Source organism: Mchenga conophoros, linkage group LG9, assembly GCF_057382185.1.
Source record: "Mchenga conophoros isolate Kocher_MC1m ecotype Shallow Benthic linkage group LG9, M_conophoros_male_GT1.1, whole genome shotgun sequence".
In the NCBI taxonomy this organism is placed as follows: Eukaryota; Metazoa; Chordata; class Actinopteri; order Cichliformes; family Cichlidae; genus Mchenga; species Mchenga conophoros.
Genome location: NC_140534.1, coordinates 10,915,391 through 10,934,816, shown reverse-complemented (window position 1 = coordinate 10,934,816; position 19,426 = coordinate 10,915,391). Strand labels below are relative to the sequence as shown.

At 43.5% G+C, this 19,426-nt stretch overlaps 1 protein-coding gene and 1 long non-coding RNA gene across 3 annotated transcripts; one reads left to right on the top strand and one right to left on the bottom strand.

Annotated features, from left to right (window-relative positions):
• Positions 1-1,757: 1,757 nt before the first annotated feature.
• LOC146566805 (uncharacterized) lies at positions 1,758-4,057 on the top strand. Of its 2 annotated transcripts, XR_014893834.1 has the most exons (4): positions 1,758-2,125; positions 2,655-3,479; positions 3,600-3,831; positions 3,930-4,057. It is a non-coding gene; the product is annotated as an uncharacterized LOC146566805 (long non-coding RNA). The 2 variants fall into 2 exon arrangements; XR_014893833.1 differs by having other exon boundaries at positions 1,758-3,479.
• A 4,292-nt stretch (positions 4,058-8,349) lies between these two features.
• Positions 8,350-11,350, bottom strand: LOC146566804 (uncharacterized). The gene is made up of 3 exons (XM_085286456.1): positions 11,217-11,350; positions 9,642-10,238; positions 8,350-9,290 (listed from the first exon to the last, which is right to left on the bottom strand). The coding sequence occupies exons 1-3, from the start codon at positions 11,232-11,234 to the stop codon at positions 8,613-8,615; spliced, it is 1,293 nt and encodes a 430-aa protein (XP_085142582.1). The 5' UTR covers positions 11,235-11,350; the 3' UTR covers positions 8,350-8,612.
• Positions 11,351-19,426: the final 8,076 nt, after the last annotated feature.

The following is a 19,426-nucleotide window of genomic DNA, read 5'->3' as shown; positions in this document are numbered from 1 at the left end:
TCTCAGTTCCCTGTCAGATATTTCATATCATTCTCTCCGTCCAAAATAAACAGGCTGCCTTTAGTTTATCCTTGCCAGCCTGTGAGTCTGCATTTGGGTCTTCTTTTTTCATAACAAATGATCATACTCCCCGCAGATTGTGATAGTGACACCTCCAGGCCATGCTGCAACTCTCTGGAGCTTTCCGCTCTTCAGGAACTCTCTCTGCAGGAGGGGGAGATACAGGAGAGGTGGAGGAAGATCTCAGCCTGGGCGTCTATTGTCTTATGTAGTCTGGAAGATGAGTGGATGGTGGGGTGGGTGCAGTTTTCTCTGTGGTGGGGTTGGGTGGACTGTCCCGGGCTCTGTGGGGCCAGGAGGCGCTGCTGCACTGGGCCCCGGTCTGGATGGGCCTGGGCCCCCTTTCCCTGGCGGGGCGCGGAGTATGGGGGTGTCACCAGGGTGCAGAGGAGGCTACCCCCCCTCTGTCCCCTTCTGGCTGCCTCTGCCTCAATTTTATCCCACAACTTAGACATTCACATTACTCACACTCTCATTACACATACATATAGGATCTTGGGGGTGGGCACAATACATGGATACATGGATACACGATACATGTACACCCCACCCCTGGTGTCGTTGCCCACCTCTCAATTTTAAATACACGTAGACATTGAGGGCTATCAGGAGGGACTATGCGCTTACCTGCTGCTCTCTGGCAGGTAGCTCCATGCCCTCCTGGGTTTTAAATGCACCTTAGAACACACATGCATCAACACTACAATGAGCGGGTTGAGGGAGGTTTGGAGTCTTCTCTCACCCCCATTCTCTGCGGCCTGCTGGAGCGGGGGGGCTAGGAGGAGGAGTTGGCCGTCCGACTGCGGTCTGGAGTGTGGGGCCTCCCTGCTGCTGCGGAGTTGGGGTGGTCTGCCTCTCCCCACCGCAGGGAAAAGGGTAACACCACCTGGGTCTGGGTGCAGTTCCCCCTCCAGGGGCAAGGGTACCTAGACCCGGTTTGTAGAGTACGCTTGGGGAGTGTGATCGTGTGTACAGCGTCTCTTTATGTCTGTCTCCACGTTGGTTGAGTGTGGAGTAAGTACATATGAGAGCATGAGGGTGGGAATGGATGTTTGTGTCTGTGTGTGCCTGTATGTCTGTGTCTATATGTCAGGTTGGGTATCAGGCGCCACCTCTCTGGGGACATCTCAGGCCCTCCAAGGTTTGGAGGCCTATCTCCCCCTACCACCACTTCCCCTGCCAGTGGCGGACTCCCTCAGACATCGGTGCGTTGGTGGTTCTTTGTGTCCGGGGATGCGCGTCCAGGTACACACCGGTTCACTCCTTGGCGGCCGCTTATCGGGGCCTGGAGCCTGGGGCTCGCTCGGGCCACTTCGGAGGTGGGGGTGCCCCCGGCCTCTCGGCCTGGGGCTCGGTCACTCAGGCACGGCTGGCTGCCGGCGGAGCTCACGGGCGCGTCACTGCAACTCCCCCTGGCTTCTGCTCCGCGGCTGCTGAGTGAGCCCTCATCTGGGACTCTCCTCAGCTCTTTCTGGGACAGTGGCGCGGCTGCCCCTCTGTTGGTCTTCCTTGGTCTGTTGTGTTCTGGGGGCCTCTGGATGTCTGGAGTTTTGATCTCCTCCATACCTGCTTCATGCCCTGGAGGACGGGGCTGTGGCCCCCCCACACCCTCTAGCAGATCATTACATGAAGGAACCTTTTTAAAAAACAAGCGCGTCCATGCTCACAGGTGCTCACACACACAAACTTCACCCTTTTTGGCTCCTACCTCAAAGCACACTGTGTTCTGTTGATCTTATGTGCTGCACAATAATGTTTAATATTTAGTATTTACTGTCATATTCCCATATATCATTGTGATGTTGTTTATTCTATTACTCTTGTTCTCTTCTGCTTGTTTTCTTTTTTCTTTCTCAACAGGTGATCCAGGTGATTAATAGATGCATTTTTTTTCTTTTTTTTTTCTATGGCTTTGTGTCCAGATATCAGCGCTCACCTGGCTGGTACCAAGAAGGTTCAGCAAGTGCTCCCCAGACCTGGAGTCCTGGACAGATTCTTCCCAGACCAGCCTCAAGCTGTGCAGCAGATCCGAGCGACATTGGCTGACCTCTACACTCTAGACATGGTGAGAAAAAGGGCACGGTTTGTTCATTGTTTGGAAAATTTGGCATTAGATAATCCTCACCTGGGTGTTGCTGTTCAGTGTAAGCAATATCATTTGCATTTTATTCCTCTGATTTATTTCTCTGTGGCGTTTATGAACTCGTATTTCTTAGGCTGGCTTTTAAGGAAGGAGAAAAGGTATGTATCAGTTGGCTGGGAAGAAAGATGGAGGTGGAAAGGATGTGCAAGCTATGGGACAAAGTTGCTGAGACTAGGTTAAAAAGAGGTGAGGATCAGTGAGCAGGAGTGTGGCTTTGTGCTGAAAAGAGCACAACAGATTGTTTGGAGAGAAGGTGAAGGAAAGTCAGCTGAAGCAAGACAGTTTGTGGAGTTTGTGTTGGACTGTATGTTATGCTGGGAGCCTGGGGATTAGTGCACTTTGATTCCAAGTTAATACTAACTAGTGTTTCTCACTGGTTTTTGGGTGGTGGAGTAAAAGGGATTGGTTGGTGGCTGTTTCTAATGTTAGCCTTTTCTTGGTTTTCTTACAGGCAGGGTAAAGACATGGTGATGAATGAGTGTGTGGGCCGTCTGCTGAGGACCAAGAGCTCAGGACAGTCAGACGGGGGCGTCGCAGCAGGAGTCACCGTGCTCGACAACCCTCTGCTGTCCTGAGATGTCAGACTCCTGCCTGCACATACAAACCACACTGAAGTCAAAGTTCCACCTGCACCTCCACCTGTTCTTGCAACAGCATGAAAACTGACAGAGGTGAGACAGAAGAAAAGTTCTTGTCTATTTTTTTTTTTTTTTTACTAAGTTAAGGAATTAAGTTAAGAAGAGTGATTAAATAAATAGTTTCTTGCATTTTTGATTTAATGATTGTGTTTAGGATTATTTCAGAAACATGTTTAGAGGATCTTTGTAAGCCTGTATTTACTTTAAAAGAAGGGAAGCACTTCTTCATCCTACAGAAAAGGTGACACATTACAGATGAGTTCATAAAAAGTGTCTCTGTCACTCTTTCAAGGCTCTGTCACTTTTTCTTTTGTACTGGAACAGCATGTTAAAGTAGGCCTAGGCTGACATCTTGTGGCAGTGTGTTGTTACTACAACATATGAAATTGTGTTTCTATTGGAAATATAATTCAGCGCCACTGAGCCGCTCTCTCAGTTACAAACTGAACCTGTTTTGTAGACGTATAAATCACTAAGTACAGTGAAGCTTTTGGTTTTGTAAAAGTGTTTCTTATTCTAAATGCATGTTGATTTTTATCAGGGTGAAGAGCAGTTAGCAGTGCATTCATGGACATCTTTAAACTATTAATTGAAGAATCTTTGGTCATGATGGCATGAACTAGAAGCGTGAGCTCCAGGTGAGACTGCACAGAACAACAAGTGTCCTTAAACTGCATCAACTGATGACGTCTTACAATTTTATTCCACTGTGTGTTTTTATCATTGAATGTTTCTGTCTTTGTGTACATGTAATGCAGACACTAAAGCTGAGCCAGAACTTCATGCTGAAGAGAAGGATTCTTTTAAAATGCATGGGGGAGCAAGCGAGTCAGATACCAAGGGCACAAAGATGAAGCAGGTCTGATCGGAAACCGTTTATTTCCAGGCCAGGGAGCACAAATAAAAACACCCTTAAAAGGTTCCCTCCTGCTCAACCGCGTCACTCCCTACGGAGAGAAGATCTACATGACCTTATCTGCGTATCTGGAGGTCAGCCGCTGCTCCGCCGTGTTGTACCTGTTTGTACGTGTTTTTAAGTCTCTTGATGTCATCGTGTCTAACACACACCCTTTATCTCCTCTCTGCAGCTGGACCATTGCATCCAGCCTGCCATTATCACCAAAGACATCTGCACGGTCTTTTACTCCCGAGACGCCAAGATTTCCCCACCCCGTTCTCTCAAGAACCTCTTTGGGACTGGATACTCCAAAACTCCTGACTGGTAAATCTGGGCTGCTGCACTGTGGCCATCTCTGTTTCACAATCAAAGATATCTGCCCTGTTACAAAGTTTCCTTGTTCAAAACTTCTGCTTCATTATAGCAACCGAGTGACTGGGATCTACGAGCTGAGCTTGTGTAAGATGTCTGACACTGGAAGCCCAGGTGAGCGGCCATGAAACATGTTTAAAGAACGGCAGCTGTTTTATCATAATTCTGTGGAGAGCTTCATCCTAATGAGGGCTCATGTCCTGAGCAGGGATGCAGAGGAGGAGGAGGAAGGTCCTGGACACATCAGTGGCTTATGTGCGTGGAGAGGAGAACCTGGCCGGCTGGAGGCCCAGAGGAGATAGCCTCATCCTAGAGCACCAGTGGAAGCTGGAGAAGATGGAGCAGCTGCAGGAGGTGGGGCCTTAAAAGATTCATAAAGAAATAAATCTGTTTAATATCGTAGAGGGAAAAATGACTTTTCAACTCAAAGACCAAAGTGCTATTCTAAAAAGTTTTTTCTTAGAGTACAGACTTTACATGACTAACCTCCCCTCTTCTCCCCACCTCACATTCGCCCCCATCTTTCGTCCAGGTGGAAAAGACCCGTCACCTTCTGGGAGAGGCGGCTCCCGTGGGAACAGCTCCCACCACCAAGTCCCTGAGTGAGTCTCTGTCCCCCAGCGTGAGCTCCGGCACTCTGTCCACGTCCACCTCCGCCTCCTCGCAGATCTCCAGCACCACCTTTGAAAGCGTGAGAAGGAGCTGGCCACCAAGGTGAGAAAAACGTGGGCTTAGTGGGCGTTCTTGTTGCTGCCTTCTTCCTTCTCTGCTCGGAGCTGATCGGTCTTGTTCCTGTTGTGTTGTAGTGCCTGCGCCTTCTGACACACACCTTCAATACTGAATACAAGCAGCTGGTGAACAGCATCAGTGACTGCAAGGTGAGAAATAATACAAAGAAATAAAAAAATAGCCTTTCTGTGTCACATCAGGGAGTTCCTATATTGACGTCTACCTCATCCTGCTGTTGTTTCACTTCAGCTTTCTCTCATCTCACCGATCGGACGTGATCCATCCGTGACGAGCTTCAGCAGTGCCACCCTCACCCCTTCCTCTACCTGCCCCTCTCTCTCGGACTCGCGCTGTGGCTCCATGGGCCAGAAGTAAACATATTTTTAGGAACATTGACCTCGATCTGCAAACGGTTATTGACAGGTTATCTATTTGATTCTAACTTGGTGTGATTTGTGTTAAAGGACCCCTGAGAACAGCTCACGTGCCTCCAGTCCCTCCTGCTCAGACTGTGAAAACTTCCCGATGGTTCCCACTCTGGAGACCTCCTACCTTGCGCGGGCTGCAAAGAACGAGTTCCTGAACTTGGTGCCTGATATTGAAGAAATGCGACCAGGGTGAGTAATGCCATATTAACCCAAATACTGTCACTATGACATGTGTCTCACAGACCAAATGTAAGTCGACACTCATGTTCTCTAGTTCAAGCAGAAATGATGTGGATCAATTCAAATTCCTGAGCCTGGATGATTTCAGCTGGAAACAAACCAACTCTGCTTCTTCCTCAGATAATTCAATTCAATTCAATTTTATTTATATAGCGCCAAATCACAACAAAAGTCGCCTCAAGGCGCTTCATAGATACAGAGAAAAACCCAACAATCATATGACCCCCTATGAGCAAGCACTTTGGCGACAGTGGGAAGGAAAAACTCCCTTTTAACAGGAAGAAACCTCCAGCAGAACCAGGCTCAGGGAGGGGCGGGGCCATCTTCTGTGACCGGTTGGGGTGAGAGAAGGAAGACAGGATAAAGACATGCTGTGGAAGAGAGACAGAGGTTAATAACAGATATGATTCAATGCAGAGACGTCTATTAACTCATACTGAGTGAGAAAGGAGACTGGAAAGGAAAAACTCAATGCATCATGGGAATCCCCGGCAGGCTACATCTATTGCAGCATAACTAAGGGAGGATTCAGGGTCACCTGGTCCAGCCCTAAATATATGCTTTACCAAAGAGGAAAGTTTTAAGCCTAATCTTGAAATCTTGTCTTCTGAATCCAAACTGGAAGCTGGTTCCACAGAAGAGGGGCCTGAAAACTGAATGTGTTCACTGACCGGTGTTGCCAGCTTTGGTGGCTCGTCTCCCGCTCGAAGAGGACCAAAAAGAGAACAATACAGTGTTCAGCTGCCTGGCTGTGCTCTACACACACAGCCCTGCTCTGGTACAGTAAAAACCACATTTACATTTGTTTACATTTCCAATGTAGAGGATGAGTTTAGATCACTGTGGTCCAAGCTTGTCGTCAGTTATAGAAACTGGATGTGTTTCCTTACATTTATTTTGTGTTGACAGAAGTCTTTGATTCATATTGATTATTAAAGCGGGCTTTAACCTGTGGAGAAACGCGTGTGTTCTTGCTCCTTCAAACGGTTTTCTTCAGAGATTTCTCACTGTTTGTACACATGCTGAGTGGCTAGTTTTGAAAACACTTACTTTACCTTTACTACTCTGCTCAGAAATGCAACCTGTGACCTTACACAGCCCAAAAACTTATCCTAAAACATAAATTAACAAGGACAGAAGCTTTTTACAAATGCTTCAACAGTGTAATTCTAACAAGGTATGCAATACATCTAATGTCAGTTCAGAGGTATGAAGTGATGACACTTTGACATCACTGAATAAAAGCAGTCTTGTCATAATAAGCTTTGCTGTGGACAGTTGGCGCGTTCATGTTAAACTTTTTCTTACAAATAAAAAAGGTAATCAGATGTTAAGTTTGTTCAGTTTTAGTTGTTCTCATCGTGTTGCTCCTCAGATCTCCCGTTGTCCCTGAGCCTGACTAAAGCTCGGCAGCTTGTTTTCAGGGCATGGCAATGCAGATATGAGCTAAATGTGACACAGCAAAGAAAAATCAGAATCAAGAAACCCTGAGCTGACTTTCATGGCTGCAGACGTGACATTAAGAGCCTCACAGATCAAAAAAGTATGGGATTTAAACTGCTTCTAGACCTGCACACGTCTGTTTCCAGGGCAGGATATCCATTCCAGTGCAGCAGAAGGAGCGGTCAGTGTGGACCTCGGTGCTGTACAGGACCTCCTGGAGCTGCTTGTCTCCTGGCATCTGGGCTTTCACTCGTATCTGAAGGACAAAATAGGAAAATCAAGTTGCTCTCACTGTCACCTGATTTCCACAGACTGCCATCTGACCACATCCCTGCAGTTGGATCCCACCGCCGTACCTCTAGGATGGGTCTTCTTGGTGTCAACCCAAACCACCCTCTCCTTCAGCTCTGAGCTGAATATATACACATGATTGCTTCTTAAAAAACAAACAAAAACAAAAAAACGTCCCCACACGGAGTGAGACTCAGTCTTGGATGCCCAGATCAGCCAGTGTGGTGTCCAAGAAAGGGAAGGGTTGGTTTGCCAAGTTGGGCTGTACCTCGATGGGCAGTGTCACCAACATGGGGATATCCTGCTCCAGTCTGACGTGCAACATCTTGTTGTGGGACCCCGGGAGCTTCCTGTCTGCCGATCCGCCTCTTCGTCGGCCTGCTCCACAGTCGCCGCCTCCTCCAGAGAGCGTTTTGTGTCGTCTGCTGCCAGCTTGACTTGCTGATCTTTATCTCAGGAGGCAGTGGGTTTTTACCCTCTCCCCCTTTGATCCTGTGCGTTATCGTTTAAAACTCGCTATCTGCATCTTTTGGCTCCAGCACGTCTTTATTGTTAGAGTTGTTGCTTGCTGTGTTCTTCTGCGGGGTGCTGATGATTCATTGTTCTGCTTCTTCTGATGGTAAACGCCTCTGGAAAGCCTGAATATGTGAGCGCGTCTGATTCATACAGAGTTCTGCTCTGCCCCCCCGGACTGATATATGCAGCCAGTGTGAATGTGTGTTATGTATCACTCACATGTTAGGTTCATTAGACTGACACAAGGGTGATGCACGGATGTTGGTGTTTTTAGGGCCAAGTGTGAAAGTGGAAGAAAGACAAATTCTTTTGAAATGTTAAAAGAATGTTGGAAATTTGATCAGAATACAGTAAAAATGAGAGAAACAGATATTTTTCTCAGATCATTGTGTTAAATTGTCATAATCGCCGTGTTCTCTTTAAGACTATCAGCTCTACTCTAAACAACCCTGAAAGCCTCTGCTGACACATGTCATCAGTTCCTTTCTTTCTTTGTAAACAAGGTCGAGTCTGTCAGGTCAGCAATAGAACTTCCTACAGATGACCCATCAGTGTTTATTCCATGACTGTAAACATGTTTCCATTTGTCACTTCAGTCTTTACTCTGAAATACAGGAAATGACATCATGGCTCAAAATCTTTGTCGTTCAAACAATTCTTTATTTAACAATATTTTAACTTTATTTAACAAAATACATTCAATAAAAACTTAAACAACAGAAAACTGATTTTTAATCCAACCACTGAAAAAAAAAGGTAACGACTGAACACAAACAGAAGAACAATTTATAAAGATTAACATTGAACTATAGGAACAGTTTGATTCATAGCCTCATTTGAACTTTAACTTAAACTTAAGGAGAGCCGACCTGAACTCTGTGGAGCCTGATCTCCAGGGTTTTAAGTTGGACTCTGAAACCAGAGGATGTCTCTCTCTCTTCAGATTCACTCTGATCCTGTGATGGGAATGATTTCAGCCCTGCGTGATCGCGCTGATGTTTGCACAGAGCAGATGATGAAGTGAATGTTTTGGCACAGTGGTAACAGTGAAACAGTTTATTAGTAACGTGGGATCGTTTGTGTGCAGAGTATGAACTGAGATTACTGAAGCTCTTGTCACACTGCTCACAGCTGTAGTTTCCTTCCATGTGTGTACGTTCATGCTCGTTACGACTACCTGACTGTGAGAAGCTTTTGTCACAGTGTCTGCACTTGTATGGTTTCGCTCCTGTGTGGACTCGTTTGTGTCTTTTAAGCTGACTTGCAGTGGTGAAGGATGACCCACACTGATCACAGAGGTGCTTCTTGACCCCACTGTGAAAGAGTTCATGTCGTTTTAAGTCAGCTGATGTGGGGAAGCTTCTCCCACATTCTTTGCAGTATTTCAGTTTGTCTCCAGTGTGTTTACGTTGATGTATTTTTAGGCTGGCTTGGTGACTGAAAGTTTTTCCACAGATGTCACAACGAAAGTCTTTCCCACCACCACAGCGATGACAGGGTTGAGAAGTGGATCCATCTGTGTCGCTCTGCTTCTAAACAAAGACACAAAGACAGTGTAAGTCAGTCCTTCAACACTTTTATCCTGGAAGTCGCCTGAAATAAAGAGCATCTCTGCAGACGTCCAATTACATTTTACTGTTTCAATTAACACACTCAGTTTACTGGGCTACAATAACTACAATACTACCACCATAATACTACAGCAATACTTATTTAATATTACAGTAACATCTGACTTACACTTAAATGAAATGAAAACCTGAATAATGGCTCAGAGCTACTCTTCGGTGCAGTAGAAGTGCTAACATGCTAACACGATTTAATGAGCACACTTGTTCCAAACAGTCAGACTGAACTTACAAGAATAAAATAAAAATACAAACCTCACAGTAACTGCACTTGTAGAGTCTCTTTCTGGTGTGGATCTGTTGGTGTTCTCTCAGGTACTGTGGAGTTTTAAAAGTCTTCTCACACAGGTCACATTGATAAGGTCTCTCCTCAGTGTGGGTAAACATGTGGTGTTGTAACTGTGCGTCTGTTGTAAAGTATTTACCACACTGATCACACCAGTACACATCTTCTCCGGAGTGAATGCGTAGGTGTATATTTCGGTACCCTAGCTGGCTGAAGGTTTTTCCACAGATGTCACAGCTGTATGCCTTAACTCCAGAGTGGGTAACTAGATGACTCTGTAAGTGGCTACTTCGAGTAAAAGCTCTGCCACACTGATCACAGCTGTAAGCTTTAACTCCACTGTGGACGACTTGGTGTCTTTTCAGGGAATTCTTCCAGGAAAACGACTTTCCACACAAGTCACAGCTGAACGGTCTCTCTCCAGTGTGGATGAGCTGATGTTGTTTTAGTTTAAACTTCCAGGTAAAATCCTTCCCACACTCGTCACAGGTGTTTTTTTTCTCTCTCTTTCTTCTGTGAGGTTTGTCGGCCTCCTGAGAGCGCTGACTTCTCGGTCCATGTTGGTCCTGCAGTGACAGAGATACAGAGTCAGTGAGTGAAATGCAGTCATTGAACAAACTGAAGCTTCAAACTCCCTCCATTAACACTAGTTTTAAACCTGAAGGTGGAGTGTGGCACCAAACACCACCAGAACCTGAACGACTGCAGGTGCTGATAAGTTGCGGTCGCGGTATTTCAACATCTAGTTAGCAATACAGAAGACGAGCGAGAATAAATGGAGTAATATTTTTTATGTGGCAGGTAATTTCAAATGCAGCGATTCTATCAGCCCAACAAACATCAGTAAACACACAAACTGTTTGTGTGCAGTTTGTCTCACAATGTGATGTAAAGACTGCAGTAAAATCCTCTGCAGGTTAGTGCAGGATAAGCAGGCAAGTTTACTGTAATGTGATGGATTTAAGTAAAGAACAGTGTGTGACTGGTGCACAGTGACTGTGGTGCTCATGTCAGAGTTAGATTACATCAAGTGTAGCAGAGATTAACTTAAACTTAAGCTCATGATGCTGACATTCATTCACTGAGCTCCACCCACATATCAACAGTATAGTGTCTAATATAAAGACAGTGTACTGTCAGTGTAGAGAAAGGAAATCAGCCAGGACAACTCGTGAAACATCTGCTGACATCTGGTTGAATTCACAGAGAGCAGCAGGTCAGCTGATCACAGCCTGCACATTAAAAAAAATCTACTGGAGCTCTCAATAGAAATGATTGTGAGCTGTGACCCTTTTCCCCACACTGAGCCACTACAGCTGATTTTAGGGTTGAATCCTGCTGAATCCCACTTTAACATCTTCCTGCTCATTTTGATGTTTAGAGGCAACGTCACCGTCTAAGATGTAGGCATTGTATACATTGTATACATTATTTCTACATTACATTAATATTGCACAAGGTTCACTTAGTTTAGCATAAAATATACATACTGTATCAGTACTTCAGCTTTTAATGGAGTATTTCTTAACACTAGTATCTGTCACCTTCTGTGTTGAGCTCATTGTTTTCTCTGCAGTGGCTGAGCTGAGTCCAAGTAGCTGAAATTTCCTCTGCTGCTCCGTCAGACTCTTCTCCTCCTCCTGATCAGCTGGGACACAAAACAGAACTTTGTTAAGCTCCACACTGCACTGAAGAGTCAAAGTGTCTTATATGTTCATCTGAGAACACACAGAACACATTTTAGCTTCCTTGGGTGGACAACTTGTTTGAAACAAACACAAAAGGTTTGAACACCGATACCAAATTCAGCAGTATGGCACACCAGTACCAGGAGAGCAATTCCTCTTTAAAATATGCCCTGGCCAAGAAAAAACCCGACAATATACGTGTGCCGTGAGAAATGATAGATAGATAGATAGATAGATAGATAGATAGATAGATAGATAGATAGATAGATAGATAGATAGATAGATAGATAAAATTTATTTCAAACATGCAAATATAATTGAAATAACAACAGAAAAAAATAAAAATAACAAAACTTAAAAATCATCAAGTTTTCATGTAAATATCTATGTCTACAGAATGTGTGTGCTCGAAAAGGAGTAGGATGAAGTTTTCTTGTTCCTACCCCCTTATTTCAAATTTCATTGCTTACAAATCCATATCCAGGATTCAACATTATTTGATCATATATTTAACTATGTACAAGTCTAACACATTGAACATACACAAATAAAACCATTTTCAGCACGTAAACCAGAACAACAACAAACTAAATTTTTTACATAAACTAATCACTCTGTTTATAACAGCCGCTTAATCTCTGAGTTTATTTTCTATCTATGTGACAAAAACCTTAATGAACACTTAAGGTTGGGTTACTCAGGCCTTGATTTATAAAAAATGAGGACACAATGAGACAACTCAGTCACTGAGAGGAAGATTTCCTATATTCATGCAATTTATTATATTTTGAACAATCGTGTGAATTTTTGTATTGATGTACTTGTCTTGATTTCATCTGTATATCCGAGTGGGTGTAGAAATCTGAGCCATCATCTGAGTAAGCCTCATCACAACTTTGCGCTGATAAAGGCAGCTGTGTTTTAGCCTGGAACACATTTATTTTTACATTTCTCATAAATGTATTTCATTATAGCACTTTTACCGCCAACATGTTGGGTCTTTTGGAGCCGGAAGTGACCTTATATGGAAGAAGGGTGGCGCTAGCTAGCTTAGTTAGCAAGCTGCATTCATAAGCTGTGCAGGTGCCACAGAGATGCTAAGTAGCCTTAATAACAGACTAATAAAACAACAGAAACTCTGATTACAATGAGCTCATTTAAAAGCTTTCTTCTAATAAAATTCTTTTCTTCTCTGTGTTTCACAACCTTTTGCTGATATCTTTCTGTAAATTAGTTTAAAGCAGCTTGAGTCAATTTAGTCAGATTTTTTTTTCCAACTTGTTCACAAAAACTTGAGAAGAGACACCGAGGAGAGCAACAGAAAGACTCATTCAGGAGCTAAACTCAAGATTAACTAGACTCGGATTAATATTAGCTCGGTGCTTACCTTTAAATCAGTCTTGACAATAATCGGAGAGAAAAACGCCATAAAGCGGGAACTCGGCTTCTTCTTCTTCTGCTCTTGTATTTTTTGGCGGTTAAAGCTTTAAGGCGCATTACCGCCACCTGCTGGACTGGACTTTTCATGTCCCAAACATCATCAATTGGGCACAAATTTGTTGGAGTTTCTGTTAATAAAAAAGATGGAATTCAAGGATCTTGTTATTTGGTTTGTTCGTTTTCACCATTTACTCTACAATTTTCTGCCAGTGTATAGCAAACCCCACAGCTCAAATCAATGAAGAATTTAGTATTTTTAACATATTGCTTAAGCTGGAACCAGCAGCTATATAGGCCTAATTTTTAATCCAAACATGTGATAGAGGTTTACCACCAGGAGAAGCAGACTGTAAATAAAAGACTGTGCTACTGAAAACTGTTAGTCTGACTTTGGATTGTAAATATGTTTCCATTTGTCACTTCTGTATTTGTATATGGCTCAAACTATTTGTTATGAAAGCAAAACAAACAAACTGATGTTGTATAAATTGATTCAGGATTATTTACTTCGAGTCCAGAAATCATAGCTGTCTCATCAGATCCAGTTGTGACATTAGCTATAGTTTCCGCGGAGGGTACTTGGTTCTGTATGACAGCACAGCTTTTAGGTTGAATTCAAGCGCTTGAGTACAGCCTGATAATTAGAGGCCTGCAAACATGTTTGCTGATGAACTTTGGAGGTAAAAGTACAGACAGCTATAGAAGACACAGGACACGAGATGGGTTCATTATTTCTTTTGAGTTCCATGTAACAATCCGTAACTCTGTAATTAATGAATGTGCCATTTAATCTTGGCTGCAGCCAAGATTAAATGGCACATTCATTAAATGGCTAAAATGGGTTGGCTGCCGTTCAGCATTTAGCACAAGTCAGCTTTTGATCAGAAAGTTTTCTGGTTTGATCCCTGGCTGCTCCGGTCTGCAGGCGAGATATCCTTGGACAAGATTGTAATCCCAAGCTGCTTTCTGATGCATCCATTGGAGTGTGAATGCTTTATAGAGTTTGTGAAACAGTTGTACGTGTGGTCAGATTGTTTTGTATTTGTGTGTGGATTGAAGCACATGTCTGAGAGCACATCAATCACTGCACATATTTTTTAAAATCTTAGTTTAAATAAAGTTTTTGATTATTTATTATAAAAAAGAGATGATATATATATAATGCAGTGGGCACTCTACCAGCTAACATGTCAGTTAATTTGACACATTGATTTATTTATCATTTCTTTTTCTCTCTCAGCTTTTCAGCTCCATATTTTTGCCATTTCTTCCACACTCAACTCTGTTCTACAAGGTGAGCCCACAGTTAATGTAGGAGAGGGCAGGTGGCATTAAGAGATTTGATTGGGCAATCTAGGGCCCAGTTAGTTCTTCCTTTTGGTGAAAGCTGGGCTCTTCAGTTCAGCATGGTACAGCTCCAAAGATTCTGCAACATCAAACCCTCTGTCTGCTAATGTTACATCACCTGGGCTGAGGCAGTCCAGGTAATTGCAACAGTTTCTTGAAATTAGTTAATTCAGATATAAACAGAGTGACAGTTTACAGATTCAAACATGTCTCAGAGAAAACAGAAAAAAACAGTAAAGCCCAACTCTCCTCTTTGTGATCAGGAAGACAAAATTCAACTTCCTGATCAAGTAGACAAATCATTCAACCAGCTTCTAGAAAAGGAAGATATTCAAAAGTTGAAAGAAATGGAACTCCTAGAAATGCAGGGAAGAAACTTTGAGCTCCAAGCAAAGCTTGATAGAGCACTAGAAAAACTAGTGCTGAAGGACAAAAAGAATCAGGAGCTGCAAGTAAAGCTTGATGAAAGACCGCACACAAATGAAGAGTTTCTTCAAGAAAAAAGGCTACAGGAGATAAAACAGAAGGAAATGGATTTCAAGCTCCAGGACATGGAGAAACACAACAAAGGCTTGCAAATCAAGCTTAATGAAGCTCTGCAAAAAAAATTAAGAACTCCTCCAAGAAAAACAACAACAGGACATGAAGCAGTGCAAACTCCAAGGCATGGAGGAAAAATACAAAGCGCTTCAGGTAAAGCTTGATAAAACACTGAACAAAAATAAAGAGTTGCTTCAAGAACAAAAGCAACAAGAAATTAAACAGAAACAAACGGACTGCAAGCTTGAAGACGTGCAGGAAAAATACACAGCGCTGAAAATAAAACTTGATAAAGCCAGAGGTGGGACCAAGTCATTGTTTTGCAAGTCTCAAGTAAGTCTCAAGTCTTTATCCTCAAGTCTCAAGTCAAGTCTCAAGTAATGTCAGGCAAGTCAGAGTCGAGTCTCAAGTCACTGGTGTAAAAGTCCGAGTAAAGTCACAAGTCTGAAATTTTGAATTTCAAGTCCTTTCGAGTCTTTAAAAAGAAAAAAACAAAAAAATAATGTTGCAGTTATGCTAAATGTAAATATTAGACCATGTAATTTTTAAATCTGTGTTTTTCTCAACACATGACAAAATAGTGAACTTAGAAAATATACACAAATTGTGAAATTGCACCTCTTTAAAATGCAGCTAAATTAAACCTAGCTCCAAGGATAATTTTCACCGACAGTTCTGAGATAAGCTGCATGTTATTCTTGGATGCGGTTGTAGGACCGGTGTCGTGCCAAAGTAGGTATCCCCGACAGAATTTGTTTCCCCTGTGCTGGGAGCATGCAGGAAGTACTGATGTTTTCATTTTGTGAAAAATTAGTATCGTTACATTACCATTCAGTTTGAGGGTTACAACAGAAAATTATATATTTATTGCTCACGGGGTATCAGATGGGATTATTTTAATAAACCATAAACATTTTGGCTAATAACTATTTTTATTCTCCTGTAACTTTATTATATAAAGAGCTAAATCCTCCAAAGTTTCAGGAGAAATGCGTCATAATAAGAAGTGTTTGTGAACGAAAAATCAGCAATGTGGGATACTGTTTGTCCGTGATTTACACAGGGGGAACAAATTGTGGCAGGACCAGCCTGATATTATTTGTATCCCACTATAACTTCGTTGTATAAAGAGCTAAGATCTCAAAAATGTCAGGAGTAGTCAGTCATTATAAGAAGTGTTTGTAAACTAAAAATCAACAATGTGGGATACTGTTTGTCCGTGATTTGGACAGTCCAGCGTGTGCTCCCGACGCAGGGGAAACAAATTCTGTCGGGGATACCTAGTTTGGCACGATAGTAACTTCAGGTCACTGCAACAAGCCCAGGTACAGTTTACCGACGGATGGGTGCAGGACCTTGAAATGCACCGTGTAGAACGAAAGACCATCGTACGTATCATAAGTTTACCAGTCTCACAAATTGTCGTCATAAATACACATTCCTTAACCGTTTATTAATAGGACCTTTGAGCTCAACGGTAATTAATTAGCAGTGGAAATAATTTCTGGTACGCGTTACAGAAATGTAGCAGTGACAACAATACTGTATGCTGTAATCGTACTGGGCAATTGGTGATACAAAAAACCTGTTTTATCCTGTCAATAAAAGTATATGTTTTTGTCAATGTACCAAAATAACAGAAGCGAAACGCAATATTGTGTCAGGACAATTCACTATTTATGCACAACAAACAAAGGAGCGACAATTTCTGTTCAGCGCCAGACTTGCTTGTAACCTATATCACCAATTATGTTATGAAAATGACGCATTAACTACAACAGCAGACTGACCTTTGTGGGAATGCTTGGAGCAGACTAACCTGTGAGCTGGAGTGTTCTGGGACGTTATATTTGGTCTTTGAATGGCTGCAATCCAGGCCACCCGTCGCCTCTTTGTTACTTCGGAAACATGGCTCGAACAATTTCTCTTCAACAACGTAATCCGATAACAACCGATCTCTTTACCCGTCGGCTTCCCGTGGCTGTCATGCGACCGGCTATTGCAGTTAATAATACAACAGCTTCTTGCCATTTTTGTGTTTCTTTTTTATCGCTGTGATTTCAATTGAAAGCCTGCGTGCGCTAGTACCTCTTGCCACGAGTTCCCAGAATCCTTTGCGGTTTTACCCCTGAATGACGTCACATTTTCAATCTCTATATAATATGTATGTTAAATTTTATATTTGGGGTGAAATATCAAGTCTTTTCAAGTAAACCGGTTCAAGTCCAATTCAAGTCCCAAGTCATTGGTGTAAAAGTCCAAGTCAAGTCACAAGTCTTAGAACATTTTTTCAAGTCAAGTCTAAAGTCATAAAATTAATGACTCGAGTCTGACTCGAGTCCAAGTCATGTGACTCGAGTCCACACCTCTGGTTGTTTATGATCAGTAAAAAATAAAACAAACAGTGGGACACAGAGTTTTCTTAAAAATAAACACATGAAAAAAGTCTTTGGTATATTATCTTAATTGCCTCTAGATGCTCCCAGGGCTAGGACTCAGCTGTCTCCAGCATGGACTGCAGGATGGAAGCAACAACAATAAAGAGGATGATAGAGAGGAGGAAGGCTCTGTGGATGACCTGCAGCTCAATGAGGCCAGTTTGGACAGCAAGGATTAGCAAGGTGATCCCTTCAGTCATCCCCCTGCACAGAGAGGAAGCAACCTATTATGCTACAATATAGTCTTTGTGCCAGCGAGGCTTGTACTTGACGCGTGGCAGTCTTCTGGCAGTAGGTGAGCCAGTCTGAGTGTGGTGCAGCCTAGCAGTGTCAGCGTTCTTTTCAGTCACTGGGCGACAGCGTGCTAGATGAGTGGCATTCCAACTCTTTCCATCACTCAGCAAGAAGGCATTCAAGCCTTTGGCTTTTGTTACTGTTACAGGAGGGGTAAATCTGGGATGTCCTTTGGGAACATGGTGGGGTTTCCTTATCCTCACACTCTCTCCTGGTAGAAAAGAAGGTTTCCGTGCGTGACGCCTACCATCAGTGTAACGTTGCATTTTCAACTGATATTTCTGAACTGAGTGACGTGCAACGTATCCAGTGGAGACACAGCAGGAGGCAAAGGGAGTACATCCAGTATAGTACGCATCTTCCTGCCACACAGGAGTTCTTAGGGAGAGGGAAGTAGAGGGAAGTAGTTGCATGCGGTGTTGCACAGTAAACTTGAAGCCAATCCAGCACAGTCGCCTTCCATGGTTTCGACTGCTGGATTGATGTCTGGATACAGGTGCGGAGGGCACGATGAAACCGTTCGATTGCTCCGTTTGCAGCTGGGTAGTAGACAGATGTTCTGCTGTGGGAGATGCCTCTATTCTGGAGGAATGAGGTGAACATTACAGAGGTGAACTGTGCACCATTGTCAGTTATGATGTTCTCTGGGTTGCCATGACGACTAAAGACAGATGAGAGGAACTGAATGACATCATCAGTAGTAGCATAAGGTGAAAAGGCAAGCTCAGGCCATTTGGAGTAGTAGTCAGTCAATGTTATGACGTATCTACAAGCAGGTATTGCAGTATCAAAAGGCCCAACAATGTCAAGACCAAGTTTTTTCCACGGTCCATCAGGCAGTGGGACGGGTTGGAGAGGAGCAGGATTAGTATGTGCAGTTTTGTCATTGGACTGGCAAAGGAGGCATGAGGTTATGGCAGACTGAACTTGTGAGTCCATTTTTGGCCACCAGTAGAGATCTCTTAATCTTTGTTTTGTGCGCACAATGGTGACTTTCATGTGCCAGTGCAATCAGTTTAGGTCTCACTGAAAGTGGTGCAATGAGCCTTGAGCCTCTGAGAACATAATCACTTAGGGTTGAGAGTTCATTACGGATTTTGTAGTAAGGTGCAAGCGTGACATCAAGTGCTTTGATTGAGGCAGGCCAGCCACTTTGTATTTGTGAACGCAAAGCAACCAGTTCAGGGCAAGTTGAACAGGCAGAGTCAAAGCCCGCAACTGGAAGTGAGGACATGGCAGCAGAAACTTGGGCTACCATTTCATGATCTGAATCTGATGTGGAATGGGAAGAAACGGGCAGGGGCAGGCGAGAGAGACAGTCAGCTGTATAGTTCTGAGAACCTGGGCGGTAAATAACATCATAGTCAAAACACAGGAGGCGGGCAGACCAGCGGGCGATGCGCATGCCAACCCTATTAAACCCTTTGGTGCTCAGCAGCGTTGTCAGAGCTTGGTGGTCTGTCGGCAGAGTGAAACGTCGGCCCCACAAATACGTTCTCCATTTCTCTGCAGCCCACACACAAGCATAAGCTTCTTTTTCAACAGTTGAGTACTTTTGATCTGTTGCAGGCAGTGTGCAGGTAGCAAACGCCACAGGTTTTTCTGTGCCATCAGGTTGCACTTGAGCAAATACAGCACCAAGCCCATAGTCACTTGCATCAGTAGAGATCACAACACGCAAGGCAGGGTCAAACAGTGCCAGTGCAGGACTATTCACCAGGAGTTTTTTTACTTCTTCAAAGCTCGCTTGTGCACCTGAAGTCCATGTGAAAGTGTTCTTGTCGTTAGCACAGGCACACATAGGGGCTACAACAGTTGCAAAGTTTGGCAAAACTTGGAGTACCATGACACCAAGTCCAAGAAGGATCTCAAACTGAGGGAACTGGGGAGGATTAAAGGGGCAGCACAGCAGCGTTTTGGAAAACAGTGTAAAGGCTTTTCAGGAAGCTTTTAGGACGCTGTGAAAATACTGAATTTGAATAGTGGAGGCTAGAAGTAGTGAATGTA